The sequence below is a fragment of the Rhodamnia argentea genome, chromosome 3 (assembly GCF_020921035.1).
Source record: "Rhodamnia argentea isolate NSW1041297 chromosome 3, ASM2092103v1, whole genome shotgun sequence".
Taxonomy (NCBI): domain Eukaryota; kingdom Viridiplantae; phylum Streptophyta; class Magnoliopsida; order Myrtales; family Myrtaceae; genus Rhodamnia; species Rhodamnia argentea.
In genome coordinates this window covers 6,046,103-6,058,626 of record NC_063152.1, presented here as the reverse complement: position 1 = coordinate 6,058,626, position 12,524 = coordinate 6,046,103, and the positions used below count along the sequence as shown (strand labels likewise).

Genomic DNA, 12,524 nt, shown 5'->3' with positions numbered 1-12,524 from the left:
TTCACGTTACGCATGTATCGAAATTTTCGTAAGTCGATAGCCTATCCGTGACGTTATCATTTATGACCCGAGGCGAGTAAGGTAGGGATGTCGCGAGCTCGAGAGTCGGGGCGTGACAAAGATTCAGAAACATTAGGAATAGAAAATTTTGTTTAAGTTCTTCATATCTTGAGTTTTGTTGAACCTATAAAAAGTTATAAGAGTCGGAGAATTGATGTTCCTACTCTTAGCCCTAAGTAAGAATTGTTCATAGTTGATCGGTCCCCGAAGGCACGATTTCACGCTTTTCATGAACGTGTCTCCCCTCGGACCATATTCGACTCAACTCAAATCCGTTCTTGTGGAAGAGAGAGTTGCTGCAGGATATACCAAATTAATCTATTTCTCGATTTGCACTTGGATTGTAATGCTTTATGATTGACTTTGTCTTGAAGTTACGTACATCTCTTTTAAGTGAAATGAAAAATTTTCTTTCTGATAAAAAAAGAAGAAGAAAAAATCATTCTTTTCCTCAACCAACCATTTCTATAATTTTTCGTAGTCAAGCATCACCTAATATCTTTTATAGTGTTTCGGCTAGCACTGCATTGGGCATTGATGATACCATGAACCCTATGGGATCGGGAAGTTACGAGCCATGGTTGAAAGAATTGGAAACACGAGACTCTGCTCTCCAATCGCTTCGTTATGCCGACGTTGTCATGGCGGATTCTTTGAACGTGGTTCGTCGTTAAATGCACCTCTACCTCACTAGTAGTTGAAGACAAAGAGCTAGCAAAAGCCGGTGGGGTATCCTTCTTTTCACGAAGCAATGACATACAAATTTCTAGGCGTTGCCCGATGAAGGCGTCATCTCCACTTATGGGATGGAGTTCGTTGGATGGAATCGATTGGCACATGCAACATACAAATTTTAGAACCAATTCCTCACCATCGCCGATATCTACTTCAATTGGACATCCTTACAAGGCCCCAAATTTTGGTAAAAAGGAACGAACGACCGATAAGAAATGTAGCTAGCAAGCCAACTAACCGTAAAGAAAGCAAGAAAGGAGCTTTTCGCTTGCGAAAGAAGTCATAGGAGCGAGGTATTATGATGTAGCTGGGGAAGCCACCGTTTCGGCTACCCCAATAGTGTATTCCATCTTTAATCTCAATTTAAGACAAGAAAATTATCAAAAAAGTCTTAACCCTCTTGCAATTGTGTCAATTCAGTCCAAAATCTTTTTCTTTACCAATTGAGTCTTAAATCTTTCGTATTTGTACCAATTCAGTCTATTTTGCCGGCGGGCACCGACGTGGTGTGACATATGTTGACGTTGATAAATTTTAAAATTATATATTTTTTCCTTTTTTCTTTTCTTTCTCATTTTTTTTCCTTCCCCACTGTGGCTCACGATGACCGCGGAGCCCTTGCCTTGCCCGGGCAAGGGCATAGCACTAACGTGCGAGGCCCTAGCCACCTTCATCAGCAGTGGGTGAATGTAAAAGGTTTATGACTTAATTAACAAAAAAGAAGAAGATTTAAGGCTGAATTAGTACAATCACAATAAATTTAAGGTATTTTAACTGTGGTCAATGTTGCTTCATTTAAAAAAGAATCACCCTTCTTATTTGCTAATTTCACTGACGCCATGCACGGAACAAAATGAGTGGTTGCTTGACAGTGACAGATAATTGTCGGGCCAAAAACATCCGTTGCATTGCTGAAAACCTGCAAAAAGTCTTTCAAGACCGCAACAACCGTCTTATCTTGTTATGCAATGGCGAAAGACTGATATTTTCAAGCAAAAGACTTTTCAAGTGATAATATTTGTGTACGATATTCACTTTAATACTTATTTTTTTATTACTTAAATTTCATATAAAAAATATTATTAAAAATTATTCATGACATCGTTGGCCGGGCCAAGTCGGTGGTTTTCGGCCAAAATTAGTAGGATAAATTGAATTGACACACATGCAACAAATTTAAAACTCAATCGATAAAGAAAAAAAGATTTATAATTGAATTGACACAATTGTAATATGTAAAGAACTTTTTTGGTAATCCTCCCGAACACACATAATACGCAGCTCAGAATTTGAACATTTGCCCCATAAAATTATGCGAAATATTTAATTAAGTACAACGATCTGTCTCATCGAATCGACTTATCCGATCCTCTTTCGAACGATTAATAATATATATATTTTAAATGAATCATCATGCCCGCTTACTTGCATAAGGGTGCGTTTGGTTTGGCTTTTGGAGAAAGTCTTTGAGAAAATGCAAAGGCCTTTAGACTAAAGGGATTTAGTAAAATGCAAAGACTGTTTGGTAAATTGTAATTGAAAAATGCCTTGAAATGCAGCTTTGGAAAAATGCTGTTTGGTAAACATAAATTCGAAAGGTCTCTAGATGTGATTAAATTTTAGTTTTTAAATGCAATTTGTTTAAAATTAAAAAAATAATTGTTACATACGCACAAATTTATAATTAAAAAATCAAATCAAAGTGGATATCTCAACTAAAAAGAGAGCAATTGCACTATAATAAACATGGTCGCATATGTCTCGAGGAAAAAAATACGTTATCCTTGAATATTACAAACTTCTTATTTCTTAAAGTTGTTGCTATTTGATCATACAAACGTGTCACGTTAGTGAATATATTATCATTTCAAGCATTCAAATATTTATTTATATCATAGAGTCAACCGAATATCCATCACATCTCCCATCACCAGAAATATACTTAACAAATTTCCTGATGTACTTATCCCTGCTTTTACATTTGACCAAAATGCGAAAGAATGCTTAACCACACACCTCATACATATGCCCTCCTGCAGCTGGACTTCTTAATTCTGGACAATTACTAAACACGCACACACAAAGAAAGAAATAGAAAAGCATTCCAAACTTGCTGAAGATCACATATAGCAAAGCTCACAGACAATGAATTTCTCCCGCAGAGAACCGATTCAATCCCTTTTGAATGATTATATGCCCCATGAGATCAACTATCTGAATGCACATCAAGCTGGACTTGTGGATGTGCAAACTTCATGCCTCATAGAGATACCCATCTAGTTTTGTTGTTGAAGGCACCAATAAACCGTCTAAGTTTGACATCGAAGGCTCTTGGATTCAATCTATCAAAACCGCCAACACCAAAGCATAAATGGTGGCATTATACGGAAACCTTCTCTATTGCCAGTAACCATTCATACGGATTTCATCAGTTGTAAATGAGAACCATCACATATTTCAAGTGAAAAAAACTTGTAGAGGCAATACATCACTTCAAAAGAAAGATTTCAATTCACCATAGATTTCAACCAATTTCTCTCTTGGTTTTTCATTCCTCTAAACTGTGTCATTGCATTGACCAAATTCTGACATACAAAAGAAAGAGAGTTGAATACGATCCTCTCGCTTTAATAAAAAAAATAAAGGAACTAGCATCAAACAAAGCACAGTCTCCACAATTCATTAACTCAGGCTTGCAGAAAGGCAATACCCCAAATGCTTAGGCAAAGTCAAGCGCAACATGTTGAACATCTTTCTACCAAAATACCACAATAACGCCACAAAGTTGTCAAAACAAAGTAAAACTAAGAGCAGCTAATCTAAGATAGCTGCAACACTGCGAATTACACGAAACATATGCACCCAAGGCAGACAAAATGACAGTTTTATTTCTCCAATTCAACTAAGACAATCCCAAATTTTACAACATCACCATCAGTAAGCAGACTCTCCCAATCTACTTCTAGATACCTTGCACTCTTCCATCTCCATAAAAAACTTTGTATTACTTGACCAGTAATATCCTCAATCAAGCACAATATCGAAAGTACCATGTGCTGCCAAAACAAAAACAATTGTTCAGGCTCTCAAAAAACAATGCACTTTGCCCTCCTTCAGGCACAACACCAACCAAATAAGCATTGAACATCAGTGTCTCCATGGAACAAACAACTTCATCATTCACCAAAATCCTGAATTCTAACAGTAGTTCCCTGCCTCATACAACATTACTTATCATATATCCGACCATTGATCAGGGCATGGACTAATCTACTGAGAACAAGCTTAACGATGGAGAGTATTACAACCAAAAGCACAAAACATAACAATCCGTGATGATAGACATATTCATAATCCTAAGCAGCATTGAGTTATTGCCATTCAGTACTCTTGAGCAAGCTAAATTCAGGGAAAAACGGTAATGGATCGATTGCTACTGCATTTTTGAAATAGACTAGCTAATCAAACCAAATCATGTCCGAGCCATATCAAATGCAACTAAATTGCTTATCGGGTTGAGTTTAACATTAGTGGCAGAGATTAGTAGTGAAACAAAGGTGCCTTGTCCGTGGAGTTGCGAAGAGAGAGGAAGCCGTCGCGATAGACATTGCGCTTCAGCTTCAGCTTCTACTTCAGGTGCTTCGTGAAGTTGACGTTCCATTTCTTCGGAGCTTCCATGGTCGTCGCATTTAGGATGAAGAAGATTTCTAGAGCAACGAATGTGGCACCAATTATCGGCATTGCGATGACTCGAAACTATTTAATGCGAGAAATTAGCACACCAACCAGGGCGATGACGTCTCGGGTGGCCATGGCGAGGATATCGGTGCACGAGACCCTGTTCCAGCAGCTCAGGACCGCGTCGACGGCCGCTTTCGCCTTGATCACGGTGTCGAACCCGTCTCCGGCCAGCGACAAGTTGTTCAGATGGTCCTTCTCCGCCTTTGTTGCTAGCGGTGGACGCCACGATCACCGAAGCGTCACAACCCCACTTATCCAAAGAAAGTACCAAAACACGAATGGGTTAATCCCGAACAAAAATGAATAGATGGGTCTTCAAATTCAATCACGGGGTATCGGAAATACCTTGACGAAGCAATCATGGAAAAAGAGATGAAGAGTACTAGGGACAGTGACAAAGGTCTGCTGGAACTTCTGCCAAACGGCATTGCGCACGATGCTCTCGACGTTTGGGCACAAGTTGGCATAGAAGTCCTGCCTCAAGGGATACCTTCTTCAAGCACGGTAATGCGGGGGTCGTGCTACCTCGGCGAACCTCGCAACAATGGATTTGCTGCGGTGGTGCAACCGTAGACCAGGAGATCGGCGACGAGCATCAACCAGGCGACCGAAAGCATACAGGCAAGCGATGTCACCAGCTGAGCTGCGTTCGGGGGGGAAAGAAGAGTGGCGAGCGAGCTCCGCTTAGGAGGAGAAAAGCGACAGATGCAAGGGTTTTCAGGTTAAAAAGGGTAAATGTTGAATTATGAAGACTGAATGAGGGCAAGATTGGAAATTAAAAATATTCATTAACTCAGCCTTTTTGTATGCCGAGAAAGCTAGAAAGCTAAAGCAGGTAAGGAGGAGCCTTGAGTTAAAGGCCTTTAGAAGGCATTGGAAATGCTAGCATTTGGGAAATGGGCTCTTCAAAAATAATTGCCAAACACTCTAACATTTGGCTAAGAGACTTTACAGGCCCAAAGAGCTTTGCAAGTGGGTTCCCAAACGCAGCCTAAGGCTCTTCTCTGACACAATTAATTTTCTGATAATCGTTGATCTTGACTTCCGTGACAACGCGTTTATCTTTGTCTTTTAACTTTTAAGATCAGGCCACTATGACTCTATATTGACTTTAAACAATTGCTACGAAGGTTTCAGACTACGTTGTATCATGTCCTATGACCAATGATTGAGATTGGAGTAGATAAGGACAATGACGAAAGGAAACAATAAATCTTCGAAGTTCAGCTTTTTCCAACACGCACCAGTGTGGCCTGGGTCTAGCGTGGCGTGCTCGTGCTCGTGCCATTGTCTTCTTTCGTACATTTATAGAAGCCGAGTGGGGAGTGCTAATTGGAATGGGAGAATAAAACGCGGTAAACCAAGGACCAGCACAAAACTCTCTTGAGCAAATAATAACTCGACGCACGAGAATTTTGAAACGAAGGCTCCGTTCATTTCTCGGAAAATTAATTTTCAAATTTTTTTTTTGAATTTTCCGATATTCAGTGCATGAAAAATAAACGACTCGAGAAAATATTTTCCGCCCGTGAAAAAAATACATTCAAAAAGTGAGGAAAATGATTTTCTCTTTTAAAAAAGAGAAAATCATTTTCACTCATCTTTACTCCTTCCACTCCTTTATATTCCTTTTCTTTTTAAATACTTTTATTTTTTTTTTTTTTCTTTCTTTTTATTTTGAGATTATTTTATTTTTATTTTATTTTTTCTCTTTGCCTAGTTATTGAGATAAGACATAAAGCTTTGATTTGTCTGTCTCGTCTTGTATGAAGTGGAAGAGAAGAACTGCTCCCTTTTATTGCTCGCTACTACGAGAATCGCTTTTACTTTCTAGCGATGGATCTAGAATCTTAGGGTCTGCATGGCAACACTCCGAAAATGTGTATGGTAAAAAATTGTTCCAAAGTGAGAAACAAAAACATTTTTAGAGCAAAAATGAGAAACAAAAAAAAACTTGTTTTTAGGTTTTGGAATATTTTTTTGAAACAATTTGAAGGCGAGCTTGTGCAAGCTACTAACGTTCACCATTGTCGGCGAGGAGTTGAAGCGGCCGCCGTTGGTCGCCGGCCGCCTCCGCTGTCGCCGGTCTCCGCCGGCTACCTCCATCGCCGCCACCGCCGGTCGCCGGCAGCCTTAGCTGTTTTCCAACCGCCTCCGTCGCCGCCGCCGCTTACGGGTCGCCGGCCACCGGTGGCCGCCGATTGCCGCCGGTTGCCGGCCATCACCGCCCCCTGCAGCCACAGGTCGCCGGTGTGTCGCTGCCCCCGCTCGCCGCCGCCGGCGGCTTGTTGTACATCCTTCCTTTTGGTGAAAAAAGTATTTTTTTTTTGTATTTGCCAAACGCGTTTACGTTCTCGAAAATCGTAGCCGGGAGCGAAAATACAAAAAAATATTTCTGTTCCAAATATGTTTCCGGAAATGTAAACGTTACCATACGGACCCTTAGTGTTAGGGGACCAAGCCCGTGCTTGATGTTTATGTATATTGTTAGGAAACATGACAATCGAATGGGAACAAAATGGAATTAGATTTTAAGACGTGATAACACTCTCTTTAATGAATTATTTGCCCCGCAACGTCGCATATGGTTACCGAAAAAAATCTTTCAGGACAAACTAAGTCTCAAGCGAGAATATTAGATAGTAATTTTAATATTTCTCCAAGAATTCTAAAGGGAAAAAAATTAAAAAGATGACTGTTTTCCTTTGAAAAGAAACAAAAATAGGAGTTGTTCTTAAAACAATGAACATAATGTAATGTATATATTAGCGAAGAGAACACACCTCTTCATGTCCGAATAATTGCGAATGCGGACGCACCTTTTTGGATGTTGTAAGAGCCCCTAATAACCATTAGACATAATTAAATATTTAAAAATTAAAAATTAAAAATAATAGAAAATAACTGTCATCTTGTTTCGCTAGGACACAACAGTTAAATCATTACTAAAATCTAAAAACTAAAGAAATAATAATTATTGACTAGTGCCACTTCCGATCCGCGACCGCACAAGCATGTCAAGTACTCTAATAATCGAGCACGCACATGCGGGTATAGTGGGAGATGGCCCACTTGCTCAGTTCTTATTTCTTAATTTGAAAGATTAGAATAGCCTTCCACTTATAAAGTATCTCGCACTTTCCCATCTTTCCTATTGGGAACCAAAAAAAAAAAAAAAGGCATTTTTATTTGTTTTATAAACGACGATCAACTTATATAAGGCACGAATTTTTGTGAGTATCCTTCACTTCCAATCTCCTAGACATTGAAGCCATTTAGCTCCTCGAAGTTACAAAGATCACGCACAAAAGCTTAACCTTTTCTGTAATATTGATGATAAGAAAACCACCACAAACATAAAAAGTACTGAGCAGGGAACGCTGGTCTCCCATTTTCTAAGGCCACCGTGGGGCTCGGTCATAGAAGTTTTGTTTTCCGAGAACTGGTTGGATTTGCCTTTTGATCTCTCCACGTCGGAGACTCTCGAACTGTAATCCTGCGTCATAGAGGCCTCGTTCTTGGAGAACTGGTTGGATCTGCCTCTTGATCTGTCGACGTTAGATATATTCGAACTGTAATCTTGCGTCATACATGCCTCATTTTTGGAGAACTGGTTGGATTTTCCTTTTGATCTGTCGACATTAGATACGCTCGAACTGTGATCCTGCGTGGATGACGTATCAAATTCGTTGGCACTGTCAATGAAGAATGCGGGTCTTGATGGCACTTGGAGAGTGACCGAGTGGCTGTTAAGCATGAGAAAGACCGAGGCCATCGATGGCCGGCTGGCGAAGTTTTCTTGGACACATAGTAGACCAATGTGGATACACCTTGCAATTTCAGTACTCGAACCAGAAGTTATAGAGGGATCGATGATGTTTGATATTGATCCTTCCCTCCATTTTTTCCAAACCTGCAAACATCTGACAAACATTGAGCAGACTTATCTCCGGGATATTATGCGAAATGAGAAGGTCTGTTTTCATACTCACATAGCTTATAAGGTCTACCGTGTCCTCGTTCATGCGGCAAAAATTGTTCCTTTGACCACTCACAATCTCCAAAACCAGCACTCCGAAACTGAACACATCTGACTTGACCGAGAATTTTCCATGCATCGCATACTCCGGCGCCATGTATCCGCTGTGCATCACAATAAATTTTGGTAAAGATTGTTTGCTTTGTTCTTTTGGCAGTCATTAGCTTGAGAAGGCTGTAGCACTTACTAGGTCCCCACGATTCGGAATGTCTCTGCCTGTGTTTGGTCCAACTCGAGCAGCCTCGCCATACCGAAGTCTGATAGCTTAGGATTCATGTCTGAGTCCAACAAAATGTTGCTGGCTTTGAGGTCCCGATGGATGATACGAAGTCGAGAGTCTTCGTGTAGGTAAAGCAGCCCTTTAGCAACACCCATTACTATCTTGTGGCGCCTATCCCAGTCGAGATTCGCACTTTTCAGAGGATCTGCACATTATGTCGAAAATCACATTCTGTAAGACGTCCCTTAATCATTTCGTGAGAGATCCGATTTCAGGAACAACAACTCGAGAAACATACCGAATATGAACTGATCGAGGCTCAAATTGGGCATAAACTCGTAGATGAGAAGCCTCTCGACTCCTTTTAGACAGAAGCCTAGGGGCTTGACCAAGTTCCTATGTTGTAGCCTAGTTAGTAACATGACCTCGTTCTTGAATTCTACTTCTCCTTGGTGGGAATTCCGCGACAGCCGTTTCACAGCGATTTCCTGTCCGTTGGAAAGCCGACCCTGAGATTTCACCAAATTAGGTCCTTGTACATTGAAGCATTTCGAAGAGTATCAGATTGATGTCATCTTTGACTAGTTGGTTGCTTAAATTTTGAATACAAGAGAGTAGAGTATGTGCTCTGTCAATTATTACCCTGTAAACAGCACCAAAACCTCCTTCTCCAACCTTCTTGGAATGAGAGAAATCATCCGTTGCTGCTCTGATAGTGTCGAAATTAAATTGCTGCGAATCCACCGTGCTAATTTCATCAAATTCACCTAGAAAGACAAAAACGCGGTCATTCAGAGTGAGCATCATTATCTTTTGAAGTTTTCAAAATGAAAGATCCACAAATTTTTACTACATAAGTTGCTGCGAATCCATCGTGCTAATTTCATGCACAGCTTCACCTAGAAAGACAAAAGCGCGGTAATTCAGAGCAATCATCATTATCTTTTCATAGTTTTCATAATGAAAATTTCAGAAACTTTCAGTATATGTAATTTCACATGTAGGCATACTAGTAACCCTTTTAAGTTTTTGGCCTAATTGTCGAAAGCGATGCAGCTCTTACTACTTTGCAAGTGCAAAAGCATAGTCATTAGTCAACTTCTTTATTTTTATGATCTTTCTTAACCTCATGAAGAGTTGCCATTCCAATGCAAAAATGTTTAAAGACTCGCCTTCAACACTTCGTCTGGGCTGCTGCTTCTTCCTTTTCATTTTCAGGAGCATGACAACGAAGATAAGTAGTTCAGAAGCAAAGGCACACTACGTTTGTGATCATTGCTCACAGAATACGAAGTAATACACTGGAGAAATTACTGAAGCGCCGTTCCGACTGTGGAAACGGACCTCGTGTTGCAAACTTATAACAAGAACACATGCTCACTGCAAATTACAATTGAAAGATACATCGTCCTCATTCTCGGATAACTCAGTTATCTAGATTCCTGAATTTCGTCATCCTGTTGCCTTTTCTACTTCAATTTCATTACTTTCATGAATTTCTTGCGGAAATCAGAGAAAAGACAGTGAAATGGTTTACAGAAACAGAGCGAACAAGGAACATCCAATACAAGCTTGATTTTTTTTTTGCAGAGTTATTAGACGCTCCCAATATGCAGACCACCGACAATGGATTTTGTAGATCACTTTTGAAAGAAAACAAGAAACATGTACTTATATACTATTTTTTACTACGAATTAATATGTGGTCATTGTCTTCTTTTACCCGATACTTTTCAAAGAAGTTTCTGTCTTTCGTGTGAACGTTGATTAGTTTATCTTCCAAAGCTCTATCACTTTTCAAAGAAGTTTCTGTCTTTCATGTGAACGTTGATTAGTTTATTCTTCCATCTGGACTGATCAACGGAGAGAACATGTAATGGGATTCAAACATTCAAATATGTCCAAAAGGGGAACATCGTTCAGGCAATAACTCCTAAACACATAAATAAAAAGATAATTACCAAAAAAGTCATAAACCTATTGTACAGATATCAATTTAGTTATAAACTTTTCAATTTTGTCATTTCTTATTTTGTCAGATTCAATTTTGTCAACCTTTTTTGGTTGGCAATTTTTTCAATTGAGTATTGAAGCTTTTGACGATTTTTCAACATAGTCATTGCGATCAATTTTTAGAGCTTTTTAAAATTTTTTTGTTACTTTTCTAATTTTTTATATTTTTCTTTTTAGCTTTTCCTTCTTTTTCTATTTTTATTTCTACTAAGTTTGGCAAGGTTTAGCAGCCAACCCTCGCCCCCGGTCGGCTGACAATCCTCGGTAGTCTTAGAAGGAAAAAAAAAAAAAAAAGGGAAAAGAATCAAAGAAAGAAAAAGAAAAAGAAAAAGCAAAAATTTCAAAAGACAACAAAAATAAATCAAAGAAAACTTGTCTCAATGCCGGCTGTTTCCATCTAGGACGATTGGCGTCCGAGTCGGTAACTTTATGCTAAAATTAGTCGGAAGGACCATATTGATAATTCGTCAAAAGGTTTAGGACTAAATTAGCATCCATATAATATGTCCAGGACTGTTTGGTAATTTTCACCGTAATTGGCAAGTAACAATTCAGTTAATTCATCCCTGCTATATTTAGTTCTGGATCAATTAAAGTAATAATCGGACATACCTTCAATTGCCACTTCAGACATCTCTACTTTGCTGAGCTTGCTTGAGGTTGTGGACGCCTCCACCTCCGACCTGACAACAAAATCGGGCGCCGCAGGCACCGAAAGGTCGCCCAAAGCCTCAGGCCCTCCCTGGAAGACTGCGCTATACCATATTGCGGAAATTAACAAGTCCTTGACCTCCTTCACCTCTCCCCGAATCTCCTTCACATCCACCAATATTTCCTTTTCGTCCCTCGCATTCAGCAGGGGCATGTAAAGCTGGAACTTTTCCACGACTGCCGCGTTGAAGTCGGTGAGCTTCTTCGAGTGCGTATACCTTGTGCCCAGGTTGAGCGCCTGGATCTTTGAGCACCTGTCGACGAGTGCCTTGCCTTCCTCCAAAAGGTCCTTGATTGGAGCCATCTCTTTCGGACCGCGCTTCAGCTGGCGGTTGTACTTGTCGATGTCCTTGATGATTGGTTCTATGTCGCCCAAAGTGGTTCGGATCTTCTTTAGCTGGCCACGGAACGCGGCAACAGTTTCCACTAGGTGCTTAACAAGCTCGAACAGCCCGCCAAATGCCGTTCCCACAGCTGCTCCTGCATAATCAACCATTTCTTGTTCTTTCTCTCTCCACGGACCAAACAAGCCTAGAGAATCCGAAACTTTGATGGGTCTCAAGGATGCTTCGGATCCCAAGATTTGCAGAGGTTGATCTTTTGCGGAGGCAAGAAGGAAGAAGGAGCTTTTTGGCCCTCGAAGTTGAAGCAACAATGGAGAATGAGATGAACGAAAAGGCGGGAGAGACTCTGTTTTGTCGAAGTGGGTCGTTAGAAATTTATTCTCCGGCCAAATAAAGTCAGTCAGGAAGTTTCCCGGGAAGAGCGACCGTTGGACGCCTTGTCGTTACCCGGGTTTAAGTCTCTGTCGAGAGGGAGGTATCGGCAACTTTTACCATCGTTAGCACAAGACGTGTAGTTAAGCGCGTAACGGCCGCGTTTTATTCATTTTGGAAAAATCATAAAAAAAAGTCACGTATCTATGATAATTATATTAATTAAAGGGTTTTTTTTCAAATTGCATACAAAAAAAATTTTATTTACCATTTTAGGGGAGAGAAAATA

The 12,524-nt window shown here is 40.1% G+C and overlaps 1 protein-coding gene and 1 long non-coding RNA gene across 12 annotated transcripts in view; both read right to left on the bottom strand.

The window, feature by feature from the left end:
- Window positions 1-3,638: 3,638 nt before the first annotated feature.
- Window positions 3,639-3,982, bottom strand: LOC125314513. The gene is made up of 2 exons (XR_007197980.1): window positions 3,926-3,982; window positions 3,639-3,851 (listed from the first exon to the last, which is right to left on the bottom strand). It is a non-coding gene; the product is annotated as an uncharacterized LOC125314513 (long non-coding RNA).
- Window positions 3,983-7,729: 3,747 nt separating this feature from the next.
- LOC115727874 (cysteine-rich receptor-like protein kinase 44) overlaps window positions 7,730-12,524 on the bottom strand; it is a 268,503-nt gene continuing 263,708 nt past the window's right edge. For 3 of the 11 annotated variants that reach the window (XM_048276938.1, XM_048276952.1, XM_048276954.1), the window contains 4 exons: window positions 9,094-9,304; window positions 8,763-9,000; window positions 8,529-8,679; window positions 7,730-8,449 (listed from right to left, as the gene is read on the bottom strand). In XM_048276938.1, the coding sequence (XP_048132895.1) occupies window positions 7,835-8,449; window positions 8,529-8,679; window positions 8,763-9,000; window positions 9,094-9,304 (1,215 nt within the window). In that variant the 3' untranslated portion in view covers window positions 7,730-7,834. Of the gene's footprint in view, window positions 8,450-8,528; window positions 8,680-8,762; window positions 9,001-9,093; window positions 9,305-9,437; window positions 9,563-9,667; window positions 9,695-11,420; window positions 12,117-12,524 lie in introns of those variants that run through there. The other 8 variants (XM_048276945.1, XM_048276943.1, XM_048276950.1 and 5 more) reach the window with 7 other exon arrangements.